Source organism: Kogia breviceps, chromosome 18 (assembly GCF_026419965.1).
Source record: "Kogia breviceps isolate mKogBre1 chromosome 18, mKogBre1 haplotype 1, whole genome shotgun sequence".
Taxonomy (NCBI): Eukaryota; Metazoa; Chordata; class Mammalia; order Artiodactyla; family Physeteridae; genus Kogia; species Kogia breviceps.
Genome location: NC_081327.1, coordinates 6,347,808 through 6,361,338, shown reverse-complemented (window position 1 = coordinate 6,361,338; position 13,531 = coordinate 6,347,808). Strand labels below are relative to the sequence as shown.

General features: G+C 49.2%; 1 protein-coding gene, 1 non-coding gene and 1 pseudogene across 2 annotated transcripts; all 3 read left to right on the top strand.

Annotated features, from left to right (window-relative positions):
* Window positions 1–5,067: 5,067 nt before the first annotated feature.
* On the top strand, window positions 5,068–7,486 carry RPS11 (ribosomal protein S11). Its single transcript, XM_059043900.2, has 5 exons — window positions 5,068–5,301; window positions 5,991–6,122; window positions 6,322–6,397; window positions 6,726–6,855; window positions 7,310–7,486. The coding sequence occupies exons 1-5, from the start codon at window positions 5,287–5,289 to the stop codon at window positions 7,431–7,433; spliced, it is 477 nt and encodes a 158-aa protein (XP_058899883.1). The 5' UTR covers window positions 5,068–5,286; the 3' UTR covers window positions 7,434–7,486.
* LOC131745698 (small nucleolar RNA SNORD35) lies at window positions 6,525–6,614 on the top strand. Its single transcript, XR_009332429.1, has one exon. It is a non-coding gene; the product is annotated as a small nucleolar RNA SNORD35 (small nucleolar RNA).
* Window positions 7,487–7,596: 110 nt separating the features above from the next.
* LOC131745296 (collagen, type I, alpha 1a-like) lies at window positions 7,597–9,495 on the top strand (annotated as a pseudogene).
* The last annotated feature ends 4,036 nt before the right edge of the window (window positions 9,496–13,531 follow it).

Sequence of the window (13,531 nt, the reverse complement as noted above, 5' to 3'; positions counted from 1 at the left end):
TCATCATTACTCAATGCAAATTAAAGGCGTAACCTTAATCATTCCTGTGGGCTAAGTACAGGGAATCAGAACCTCTGGGCCAACAGAATGTTTCCAAAGCTCCAGTTCCATCTTGCCCAGCTGCCCACAACCAAAGCACCCTCCAACAGAATGCGACGCGCCAGTCCCAGGTCAGCCTCATCTCTTGGGTTACAGCAACCCTGGAGACCCTGGTCTGTGGGTGGGGTGCAGGGATACGTTTTTTGTTCTTTGGGGTTTTTTTTTTTTGCGGTACGCGGGCCTCTCTGTTGTGGCCTCTCCCGTTGCGGAGCACAGGCTCCGGACGCGCAGGCTCAGCGGCCATGGCTCCTGGGCCCAGCCGCTCCGCGGCACGTGGGATCTTCCCGAACCTGTGTCCCCTGCATCGGCAGGCGGACTCTCAACCACTGCGCCACCAGGGAAGCCCTATACGTCTTGTTTTAATAGACATTTCTGTGCTCACTGGGGAGGGCGAGGGTCTCCAGGTCTCCTAGCTTTGGTATTTCTGTTGTGAAATGCTAGTACATGTCTGAAATCTGGCAGAGACAGGGAAATACGCCCTCAAGTGGTAACAACTAGAGTTGGCTGAAGTTTATTATTGGGCAGCAAAGCTGTTCACACTGCAGTTCAAAACAATCTCGATGTGGTGGGTTGTAAGCAGCCTTAAAATGATAATGAAATTGAGGGGCTTCCTTGGTGGTCCAGCGGTTAAGACTCCACGCTCCCAATGCAGGGGGCCGGGTTCCATCCCTGGTCAGGGAACTAGATGGTGCATGCCGCAACTAAAAAAAGAAAGATCCTGCATGTCACAACTAAGACCTGGCAGAGCCAAATAAATAAATAAATAATTTAAATAATGGTGAAGATAATGAAATTGAATAGAAATGAAAAGGAAAAAAATCAGTGTATTACAGAAAGGAAAGGAGAGAGTTAAAAGACTTAAAAATTATAAAAGAAAAAGGCTGGGCTTCCCTGGTGGCGCAGTGGTTGAGAGTCCGCCTGCCGATGTAGGGGATACGGGTTCGTGCCCCGGTCCGGGCAGATCCCACGTGCTGCGGAGCGGCTGGGCCCGTGAGCCGTGGCCGCTGAGCCTGCGCGTCCGCAACGGGAGAGGCCACAACAGTGAGAGGCCCGCGTAAAAAAAAAGAGAGGAAGGCAGAGGAGGGTGAGAGAGAGTTGCTAAGGACCTAAACATGTCCGATTTGCCCCCACCCCTTCAGAGTGAAGCAGTATTTCTTTTCTTTACTCTTCCCTTATCAAAATCTCACCAGTTGCTCTGAGCAATTTGCAAAATATTGAGCATTTAAGACACCAGACAGGAAATCATACCTAATCTCACCACCTGGAGATGTAAACCACCAGGGCAATATCATGCATTTCCTTCCAGGCTTTTTTCTAAGTTAGAAACTTTTATGCAGACTTTTATATGTAACTTTTGTACACAGTTTAGCACACATTGTAGACAGCAACTCCGGGTCCTGCTTTTTTTTTTTTTTTTTTTAACTAAATATCATAAATCCTTTCTAAGTCATTCAAAAACTCCAGAACTTACTTTTTCTTCAAAAAATAAATTATAAAGCTACTACAAGGTCACTGGGGGGAAGACATAGCAGGTTCTAAGATGAAAAGTCCCTCAATGCTACCCCAGAGGGACTGAAACAATGATAATTTAAAATGTATCATTCATCACCTATATGTGGAATCTAAAATATGACACAGATGAACTTATGAAACAGAAACAGACTCACAGACATAGAGAACAAATGTGGTTGCTATGAGGGGCTGGGGGGAGGGATAGATTGGGAGTTTGGGATTAGCAGATGCCAACTATTATATATAGGATGGGAAAACAAGGTCCTACTGTGTAGCACAGGGAACTATATTCAATATCCTTTGATAAACCATAATGGAAAAGAATATGAAAATGTATATATATGTATAACTGAATCACTTTGCTGTACAGCAGAAATTAACAACATTGTAAATCAACTATACTTTCACAAAATAAAATTTTTAAAAATGTATCGTTCAAAATCCACAAAGCTATTAAGTGTAAAATAAATTTAAATAAACTTCAAATGATTTTTTTTGTAAGTTTGTAGCATTTATATTTCTGAAGTTATTACAACTTAAAGGACATATATTTCATATATACATATATATGCAACCAGACTTCGCTGTCTGTAAGAGCATTTTTTTGTTGATAAAAAATATTCTAAATCTAAGCTGTTCAATATGTAAACCACTGGCCACATGTGACTACCGAGCATTTGCAATATGAATAGAATGAGTGAAAAATGGAATTTTAAATGTTATTCAATTTAAATAACCACATGTAACCAATGGCTGTGTTATTGGACAACACAGTCTGTAATACCTAAAAAGATAAGCCACAACTATATCATATAATAAGCTTTTAAAAATGCATTAAACAACAAGGACCTACTGTATAGCACAGGGAACTGTATTCAATATCCTGTGATAAACCATAATGGAAAAGAATATGAAAAAGAAATATATATGTAAAAAAATGCAGTCATCCTATAGATTGTCCATAAACATTTGAATACATGTTCATAAATAATAATAAATGGGTCACGCTGTGCCTCTTGTTCTGCACTTTGCTTCGTCCACATACAAATTCAACAGAGGGTAGAATAGTTTGGAAGACACATTGGCAGGAGATAAGAGTGTGACAGCAATTGCTTCTGCAGAGGGAAACTGGGTGCGTGTGTCCGGGGAGAAGAGTGAGGGAAAGATTCATCTTTCACAATTTACTTTGTACTTTTAGAATTTTGTAGCATGTGCATGAAATCCCTATTCAGAAGTCATCGCAAATTTAAAGATTAAAAAATGAAACGTGTCTGGCAGTGTTTTCATTTCCGGATTGGCTGACTTACCTCATGTTTATTACGTGCTTGCAGAGTGGTCCACGATCAAGCTATGCCAGGATTTACCCATCTGCCTATAAGTGGACATTCTGGTGTATCTAATTCTCCATTCATTCATTTGGTCAGTTATTCAACAAGGACAAACTGAGCACCTACTATGTGACAGTCACCAGAAGCTCTGGAGAACAAAGGCAACGAAAATTCCTGCCCTCATTTGAGTGGGGAAGAGGGAACAAAGGATAAATAAAAAAGCATGAAAGGGGAGGGGGCAGAGGGAGTTTGGAATTAACATATTCACACTACATAAAATAGGTTAATGACAAGGTCCTACAGTATAGCACAGGCAACTATACTCAATATCTTGTAATAACATAATGGAAAAGAATCTGAAAAAGAATACATATACATATATATGTATAACTGAATCACTTTGCTGTATACCTGAAGCTAACACAACATTGTAAATCAACTATACTTCAATTTTTTTTTTAATTGGAAAAAAATCAAAAGAATAATATTTTGTGACCTGTGTAGAAGTTTGTTGGGAGCACAGATTTTATGTTCTAAATGCAATGCTTAAAAAAGTCTTTACTAGGGAATTCCCTGGTTGTCCAGTGGTTAGGACTCTGTGCTTCCACTGCCATGGGAACTAAGATGACACAAGCTGCACGGTGTGGCCAAAAAAATAATAATAATAATAAAAATTCTTCACTAGACTCATAAGTGAAAAAAACAAAACTCGTTTTCTTCTAGTACATTTATGATTTCATTCCCCAAACCCACCTAAATTTTATCTTTACACATCAGAAATTTACTTTGGCATACAGTAGGCGGTAGAGATCCAACTTTTTTTTTTTTTTTTTCAGATGGTTCACACTTGCCCTAACAGGAAATCACTAAATATTCTGTATATTCCCCATGGGTTTTATTATTTATTTATTTATTGTGATAGGTAAGAAGTGGATTTATTTAGAGAGAACCACATTCCGTGGAGTTAGAGCGCTGGGAAATTTTAGACCAAGACTTAACTAAGGAAAGAGGCATAAGACACCTATCCATGCCAAGGTCTGGAGTTTGAAATCTCCCAACAAGATGCAAGTCAGTTAAGAGTGTGGACAGCTGTCACGGTTGGTTTGAGACAGCGGGTTGTTGCCACCACTGCCCAGAAGGGGGCCGGGTACCAAATAGGTGCTCCTTAAGTGTGAAGTGACTGTAAAAAGGACTCAAAGCTTCCTTCTTTAAAGGTTGGTGATTAAGAACGCTGGAGCCACACTGCCCAGGTTCAATTCCCACCTCTACCTCTCATTTTCTGCGAAATCTGGAGCAACTAATGCCTCAGTTCCCCCATTTGCAAAATGGGAATAGTAACTGAACCATCCTTAGTGTTTGCACAATGACAGGCATATGGCAATTGCTCTGTTAGATTTTGCTTTACAAGAATTTATAAAACAGTAAATTAGTATTCGGTTATAGACGTGCACTGACCAACGCAGTAGATACTAGCCCCATGTGGCTATTTATATTTAAATCGAATAAAATTAAAGTTAGGGCCTTTCTCAGCTTCTGGGATGGCCCACACTCTGTCTGTGGAGTATGTTTCTCTCTAAATAAATCCACTTCTTACCTAAAAAAAAAAAAAAAAAGTTAAAATTTCAGGTCCTCAGTCGCACGCACCCCACTTCCCCCGCTACTGGGTTGGACAGCGCAGATACAGAATTTCATCACAGCGGAAACCACTATTGGACAGCGCTGTTAGACAATCAGCAGAAAGCCTGTTTATTTTTTTAATTTAATTTAATTTTTTCACGAAACCATTGTCTGGGGATGAAACGGCCCATAGAGGAAAACAACGTTCATTAAACTGCACAAAACTCATGGGTATTGCCCGCCCCTCACAAAGATGGCGGCGCCGCAGAGCATGCAGGCTCCCAAGACTTTCCGGTCTCCAGTCCTGCAAAAAGATGGCCGCCGCCACAACCCGTTTAAACCCTGAGCGGACACAGCCACGCTGTCCCCAAACCCCACGTGGTCCCACTCCCCGCAGAAACAAGACTGCCTCCCGCCAACTCTCGCGATAACAAGGCTGGCCACTCTTTCCAACGTGACCTAGCGCGCTGGCGCGCAATGATGGCCCAAGAATCTCGCGAGATAGTGTCTGTCGCTTCCCGCCCCTCTGCCGTGAAAGTCATGGTAGCGTCCGTGCGGTCTCCGGATCGCGTGCTTGGGTAGGGCAGTCCGTCAATCAGAGTCTCGCCAAGGCTCCGCCTCAAACCGTGTTACCCTGCCTCTCTTTCGTCACTTCCTCTCTAGCTTCTGTGCAATCGATAAGGAAACCCGGACGCCGCCGCAGCTTTCTTTTTTTCAGGCGGCCGGGAAGATGGCGGACATTCAGGTTCGGGCTCGGGGCTGACGCAGACCCAACGGGGCCCGGGCTGCAGGGGCGTGTCCTGGAGAGCGGGAGTCCGCGCCCCAGTTTGGGGGTTAATTCTGGGCGTCCTCGATTTCCCAGGGAAATTCGGGCAGAGGGCGCCTGTCTTGGCGTTAATCTCGATTGGCGCCTCCTAAATCTTAGGAGCTCCGCATTTAGGGTGTAATTAAGACTCAAGCTTTTTAGGAGTTATCTTTTTAAAACCCAAGGTTTACAGAGTGTTTTTCTGGAGGCCTTAGACTGTAGGGTTAATCCTGTGAGAACTGAGTCCTAAGGGCTACTCCAGGGAGCACAACGTTTTGGTATTTAATTTTGGAGCCATATGTAATTAATAAGGAGTGACTCCTGGGTGGGTACCTTTGTGTTTTGGAGAATAATTCTTGCTGAAGGGTGTCCAGGGTGTTAGAGGGATGATTCTGTATCTCTGGGTTTTAAGGGGTGAATTCTGCAAGCGGTGGAAAGTGCTAATTTAGACCGTAAATACCGACGTAACCCCGGGTTTAGAGTTGAGTCTGGGTTAGATGTAAATTTGGGTGAGTGCAGCGTTTGGAGAGTTAAATACTGCAGAGGATGGGATCTGGGGGGTTTGTGAAGCTTCCCAGACCAGGTTGCTGGCTTTTGCAAGCTTACCGGCTTCCACCTCATCCCTGTAGACTGAGCGTGCGTACCAAAAGCAACCGACCATCTTTCAAAATAAGAAGAGGGTCCTGCTTGGAGAAACTGGCAAGGAGAAGCTCCCGCGATACTACAAGAACATTGGTCTGGGCTTCAAGACACCGAAGGAGGTATGGGGACCGTCAGAAGAAAGAAGGGGATCCCAGTTTCCCTGCACGTGTGCCCAAACTGAGTTGCCCTATCCACATCTGAGTGGCTGTTTGCTGGGGCTGCTGGGAATTGTAGTTTTTGTGTCTCCAGGCAGGCCACGCCCCTTGTTCTTTTCAGGAACTACCATTCAGGGCTTGCTAATCCTCCTTATCCCTTTAGGCCATCGAGGGCACCTACATTGACAAGAAATGCCCTTTTACTGGTAATGTCTCCATCCGAGGGCGAATCCTGTCTGGTAAGTGAGGACCTTTGGGGGCTTGGGTTCAAATTCCCGGGTCTGAGGGAGGAGGGGCTGGGGACACTGAGACTCCGGGGCCCTGGGTGAGGAAGGGGTTGGCAGACTCCTGGTTATAGGGAGAACTGGCAGATGATGTCTGTTATTTTCACGATGGTCTTCAGATGCCCACCCCGGGCACTGCTGAGAAAGCAGTTGGCACAACTGATGCCAGCAGCAGGGCTTCTTGGGAACCCTGCTCAGCGGCCCCCGATTCCCAGCATGCCCTGGGCTGCCCATGGCTCCCTTCCCTATGGGGCCTGACCCGGGATCTGCCCCTTCCCCCCAGGTGTGGTGACCAAAATGAAGATGCAGAGGACCATTGTCATCCGCCGAGACTACCTGCACTACATCCGAAAGTACAACCGCTTCGAGAAGCGCCACAAGAACATGTCTGTGCACCTCTCCCCCTGCTTCAGGTGAACACGGTGGCCCCAGGCAGCCCCAGTGAGCCGCCCTCCCAGGCAGAGAGGAGGGGGTGGGCTGCACGAGAGTCTGGGTGACTTGGGACGCCCCGGCTGCTGTGTGAAGGTAGTCAGCTGTTGGGGGCGGGGGCAGTTAGTGAGGGGACCCTGCATCACCATCTTTGGGAGCCTCCCGTGCTCTGCAAAATGGAGGTGCTAGTTGGAGGTGTTCTGCCCTGGAAGGGTTGGAGCCTTCTCTGTATGGCATTGAGCTTGGCGCCTTTCATAGTTATCGCTCAATAAATAACGACAGGGTGACGTGCAGTGCAGACGGAACTGGAAGTAGCAGCTTGGTTGGGGTTTGGAGGAGCCAGAGGTGACAGGCCTCTGCCTGGAGACAGTGAGAAAGGCGCCTTGAGGGCCTGCTTGGGGCAGAGTCCCTTTGACGTGGCGCTGCTCACCCCCACAGGGACGTCCAGATTGGTGACATTGTCACAGTGGGCGAGTGCCGGCCCCTGAGCAAGACGGTTCGCTTCAACGTGCTCAAGGTCACCAAGGCTGCCGGCACCAAGAAGCAGTTCCAGAAGTTCTGAGACCAGAGCCCTGCCCACTGCCCCAAACAAAATAAAAGTTATTTTCCCAGTCACGGGCCAGCTTCCGTATCCATGCCCTTAGCAGAGGGAGGGGGTGTCCCTGGGAATTAAGTGGGGTTGACGTGAAAGATGGGGCTGTTTTTCATCCTCCGGGGGCGTAAAGATGGGGACCAAATCCTGCTTCCTACCTTCGTCTCTGGGTGAAGACGGCCTGTACCAAGATGCTGCCCTCTCTGGTCTTCTGGTCCTCGTCAGCTTTTGGTGCCTTCGACTTGGTGTTGAGCTCGCCCTGCAAGTCTCTGGGGAGGAAGTGAGTGAGGGTGGAGGTTCCTGGGCTCTCTAGACTCTGGACCCTTTCTGGCCTCCCAGGGGAGGGTAAGGAAGAAGTGGTGGCCCTCTGGGCTTTGCTGGGGGTCGGCATGTGTTGGGTGGGCTTGAGGAGCGCACAGCTGTGTGGTTCGGAACTGTGAGGCTCTTGACTTCAACCTGGGACTGTCTCCCCCGACAGGGAAGGAGTGGGGCAAGGAAGCAAGGCACCCACCTTCCCCCCGCATTCTCCACCGTCCCCTCCTGAGTGGACACCATGCCCATTTGCAGATGAGCAGACACATCTGAGAGGGCAAGTTCTCTGCCTGGGGTCCCAAGGAGTAGCTGAACTCCACGTGTCAGATTATGGACGCTTTCCTTGCCTAAGAGTGCAAGTAAGGAAATTGGCCTTGAAGATAAGTCGCTTACTAAGGCCAGCCAGCAGTGCGGGGCTGCAGGCTCCTCAGAAATGGATAGAAAGTCCGTGGAGGTGGGACTGATCTGGGACAGATCAAGTGGGGTGACCTTGACTGAGGAGAGAAATTGGAGATGGGGAGAAAGGGGACAGAGCCAGGCAAATGAAGAGGAAGAGATTACTGACAGAGCCGGATATGGTGACCTTGACTGTCAGGGAAAAAACCTGGGAGATGGAGAGAGCTTAACAGTTGGTAATGGCAGGAAGGCTTTGTGTTAGAAGCAGAAAAATGGGGAAAGGGAGAGGGAACTTGAGTGTCAGATACAGAGATCAGGAGGGAGATTTGGGACAGAGCCCTCAGCTGAACACGGAACAGGGACGGAGACCGCAGCCCAGGGACAGACTCAGATTCCAGAGGCAGAAATGGGCCTGGAGAACAAGACAGAGGCACGCGTGGGGTGGGCGGCAGGTGCACATGGAATAAGAAACACCACAGAGAGGGACCCAGGGACTTGGGGATCTGAAGCAGAGACCCTCACCAGAGCAACAGCAGGGCAGAGATGGAGGCACAGACAGAAGGGAGGTCCCGGAGTCGCCCTGCTGCCTTCACCCCTGGGGGCCTGGTGCTGCTGGGGTCCCCAGGTCCCTGACCCCCATGCCTGTACCAGGGACTGAGGCACACACTGGTACAAGGGTTGGGAGACAGGGCCGTGGGGAGAGAGGAGCCGCCGCTGCTGCCTCCCAGGACTTGGTCTCTGGACCAGCCCAGGGGCTCCTTTTTACCCAGTCCCGGCGAGGGCGGGGGTTCCTGCCAGAGGAAGCGGGGCCGCGTCAAAGAGGGCAGGAAGGGGCAGGGACGGGTCAGAGGGGGGCACCGCCCTGAGGTTCAGCTTGCACGCCTGCCCCACCCAGTGCTGGAGGGATAGAGACCCTGAGGAGGGGGACTGGGACCCAGAGGGGGGTGGGGACAGAGCTGTGGAGAGGGAACAGAGACGCAGCAGGGGATCTGAGGCCACTCCGGGCGCCCACACCCACAGGTGTTTCCGTTTGGGGTGGGGCCGCCGTGTTTACAAAAACAACAGCCCGGCTCCCCTGCTTCCTCCGCGTGCGGTGGGTTTATGGGCGTCTCCTCGGCACCCCGTCGTCAGGCTACCTAGTGTCGGGTGCAGCCCGTGTGCCCGGTGGGTCAGCTCACAAACTCCAAGGCGAAGGCTCCCAGGGCTTTACCAGTTCTCTGGCCTGATGAGTGGGAGAGGACTTTACCCGCCCTTAGAGAACTGTGACAGCTAGAGATTCGACTCCTAGGCCCAGGTCACAGCCTCAGAGCTTCCCCTCTGCGTACCCGCCTGCCCCCATCCTCACTGCCTGCACCCCTGACTTGCTCCCTCCTCTGAGCCTTTGCACTGGCTGTGCCCTCTGCCCCGAGGAACCTCTAAGCCCAGGCTTCCACCTGGCTCCCTCCCTCATCCCTTAATCTCTAATTCTCACCGACCTCTTTCCACTTGGAGAACCTCCAACCCTCCCAATCTCCCTTCCCTGCTTGAATGTCTTATTACATAGACAGGAAAACCTGTTTATGGCATATTTGTTGTACAAATCCTGTATGATATTGCACGTTTATTTGTTTACCTGTTGACCCCTGAATACAAACTCCAAGAAGACACAGAATCTCTGCAGCCCCAGCGCCTGGAACAAATTGCAGGTGCTTCAAACATGTTTAGTTGAGTGAATTTATTTGTTTGTTTGTTTGTTAATTTTGGCTGCACCATTCCCTGACCAGGGATCGAAACCAGGCCCCTCGACAGTGAGAGCGCGGGGAGTCCTAGCCACTGGACCACCGAGGAATTCCCGGAGGGAGTCCATTTAAAGTTAAATCCTCACATTCTCACAGGCCAGGTTTGACCCCTAGTGTTACCCGAAAACTGGGTTCACCTCTTGGTGGGTGTCCAGCCAAAAGACACAACCGGGCCAAACATCAGGAAAACAAAGGATTTATTACCTGCAGCAAGTAAGGAGAACACTGGGGGTCTTTCCCAAAGCAGTGTCTCCCCAGCAGCAAAACTGGGGACGGTTTAAGCTAAGGCACATGCATATTCATGAAGGGGCCGGAGCAGAGAATTCACAGAATTGGGGCAAAGGTCGCCAGAGTCCACGCTTCAGTTGACTGAGGTCAGGAGGGTCGACATTTTTCTGTCCTTCACCTGGCTGGGGGCCTTAGTTCCTGAAGAGCTCAAAAACTGTATCAGACTGTTCTGTACAACCCTTGAGGAGGAATTAGGAACTCTGTTTTATCGTTGAACTATTGTTTCCCTTTGTCCCGTAACTTACCTTAAGATCAAGGATTACTGAGACCTGTTCAAGGGCAAGCGTTGCAACTAGGCTTAGATTGCAAAACGGCTTAAGCCAAAATGGCTTCTCTTATGTCAAGAAAGCCATTCCCGGTCCTTTTTTTCCGGGGACCCCCTAACCTAGCTCTTTACACTAGGTCTCAAGGCATGGAGTAACCGGAAGCAGTGAACATGCCCAGAAACCTCCAAATGTAAGCATTAAGCCTGCAGGCTCTGTTCCAGATTCTAGCCCTGCTGTCATTAGCTGCGTGACCCTGGGACCTTGGGCTTGACTCCCCCGAGAACCACAGAGCTTCGGTTTCCTAATCTGTAAAATCTTGCCTCCCTGCCCCATTGGGAGGATGAAATATGCTCACCTGTGTTGTTGGCGGTAGAACTAGTTCCAGTAAGTGATACTTCTTAGGGTATGTCGCATTCCTGAGCCTGTTGTTAGAACAAAGCCCAGTGGTGTCTTGGTGTAGCAGGTTCTGAGTCCCCTTGGACAGGCCCAAGGACAAGAGTCTTTGGCAGGTGGCCCCAAAGATATTAAATGATTGTGGAACCCTGGGTCTACTAAAGCAAATCCTAGTGGTTTGTCATGGGATCTTGAGACTATTTTAGCATGCTTCTGGAATATGCTATCACATGCCTCTTATAAGAGGCCCCAGTGGCCATTTTGCAGGGAAATTAGCTCCAAACTCAGTTTCATAGCAGGGTCCTGGCTTATGGTGACAGCGGGTGTCAGGCCTGTTACATGAAAACAGGGCAGATATGGGTTATATCATAATGTATCATGGCCTCACATGTGTCACAGCAGACCACAGGAATGTTCTACTGTAGCCATACTGGTGAGCGTCATTGCAGCCCTCTGCGGTACTACAGCAGGACGTAGTAATAATGGATTCTAGTGGGACCTCAGGGTCTTGTAGGAGCTTCTGTTGGTGGTTGCAATACCCAGGTTATATGAGAGCCGGTGCATGGGTATTATGTGTGGAGCGGGTACCAGGATTCATTTAACTGGCCCTGAGAGGTCCGTGAGTGGAGTCTAGGAAAGCGGATTGGAGCAGGTTCGTATGTTTGAGCAGCCCTGCTGCTATATTTTAACACTGCCCCGAGCCCATCATGGGAAAACCCTGGGGTCTCACATTATAGGAAGTCCCAGCTCCCAGACGCACGGATCGTTTCAGGGGTGAATATAGATTCTGCTAGAACGTTCTATCAGGATACCAAGGCTGTTCTAGAAAAGTTTTAGGGACATATTAAACCAGCCCAGGGTCATTCATTATTGGCTTCATTCATTCTGCTGATGTTTCCTGTGCTGGCCCCTGGGGATGCAAGAGTGAGCAAGACAGATCCAGGGCCTGGTGTCTGCGAGCCTACCATCAATTGCACCCCTGGGGACCTTAACAGCATCCTGGGTGGGGGGCAGTATGGGGAACAGGTTATTACTGTGCTCTGCTATGTGCCTTGTGCCAAACCTTTGCGTCGTTAAAGCCTCTCTGCCGAAGTACGAAGTACGTACGATTATTATCCCATCTCACAGATAAAGAAACTGAGGCTCAGAGAAGCCCACCTGGAAGAGGCAGGATTTGGTTTTGAACTCAGGTGTGATTGCTTCCTGGGGTCAGTAGGGGGCACTACAGTGCAGGTGCAGAGAGGAGGGGCGGATGTTAAGGTGGTGCTTCAGGGAGAAAGCTCAGAGCTGCCAGGGGCATTCCCCAGGGACCAAGGCGGCTTCATGGGTGAGCGCTCCACGCTGCTGTCCAAGCAGTTGTTCCGAAGGGACCCGCGCTTGGTTCGTTTTGAAGTCGGAACAAAGGGCCCCACGTTTTCATTTAGCACGGGGCCCTGCACATTAGTAATTGTCCTGCTGGGGCTTTCTATTGCTTTATGATGGGCCCCTGAGGACATGATAGTAGGCTCCCAGGGGATCTAAAGGACACAGACAGAGGGACTTCCCTGGTGGTCCAGTGGTTAGGGCTCGGCGCTTTCACTGTCGTGACCCGGGTTCAATTCCTGGTCAGGGAACTAAGATCCTTCAAGCTGCACGGTGCACGCCACACCCCCCAAAAGAAAAAAAAAAAGAGGGGAGGCATAGGCAGGGATCATTAGAGCATAGGACCCTGGGGATAAGACAGGAGATGGCCAACAGATGCTGTAAATGGTCCCTGAAGACATGGCAGGACCCCAGGATACTTAGCAGGGATTCCCAGTGGATATTAAGGGACCTTGAGGGCTTTTTCTTTTGTTGCAGGAAGGAGGGACATTATGGGGAATGTTCAGGCCGACCTCTGAGAGGCCTCATGGCTAAACCCTGAGGCCATTCTAACTGGTGGGAGAGATCAGAATGGGGCCTTTACAGCAGGGGCACAGGAGGGCCCCTTCCATGACCTTGACCGTGGTGGGCTGGATAACGATCCCTCAAAGATGTCTGCCCCCTAATCCTCCAAAACTTGTGATTATGTGACCTTGTATCATAAAAGGGACTTTGCAGATGTGATTAAATTCAGGATGCAGAGATGATCTTGGATAATCCAGGGGGGACCAATGTCAGTACAAGGGTCCTTATAAGAGGGAGGCGGAGGATCAGAGTCAGAGAGATGTAAGGAGGAACGACAGAAGTCAGGAGAGAAGGTGCTGGCTTTGAAGATGGAGGAAGGGGCCATAAGCCAAGGAATGCAGGTGGCCTTTAGCAGCTGGAAAAGGCAAAGAAATGGATTCTTCCCTGGAACCTCCAGAAGGAATAGTCTTGTGGACCCATTGTAGATGTCTGACCTCCAGAACTGTAAGAATATGTCTGTGCTATTTTAAGCCACTAAGTCTGTGGTGATTGGTTACAGCAGCCATAGGACACGGACACAACATTCTAGACCCATTGTGGACGGCCACTGATGCAGGATCCCAGGGCGCATGGATCAAAGCCTGTGGGAATTTTCCCAGAGCTCCATAGAACACAGAATAGCAGGCCCTTGGTATGTTTTAGCAGGACCCTAAGGACTTCTCGGTGGGAATTCCCTGGCGGCCCAGTGGTTAGGACTCCAAGCCTCCAC

Coding starts and splice junctions, on each gene's coding strand:
- RPS11 (XM_059043900.2), top strand. Junction 6,123..6,321: donor GCTTCAAGACACCGAAGGAG/GTATGGGGACCG, acceptor TTATCCCTTTAG/GCCATCGAGGGCACCTACAT. Junction 6,398..6,725: donor CCGAGGGCGAATCCTGTCTG/GTAAGTGAGGAC, acceptor CCTTCCCCCCAG/GTGTGGTGACCAAAATGAAG.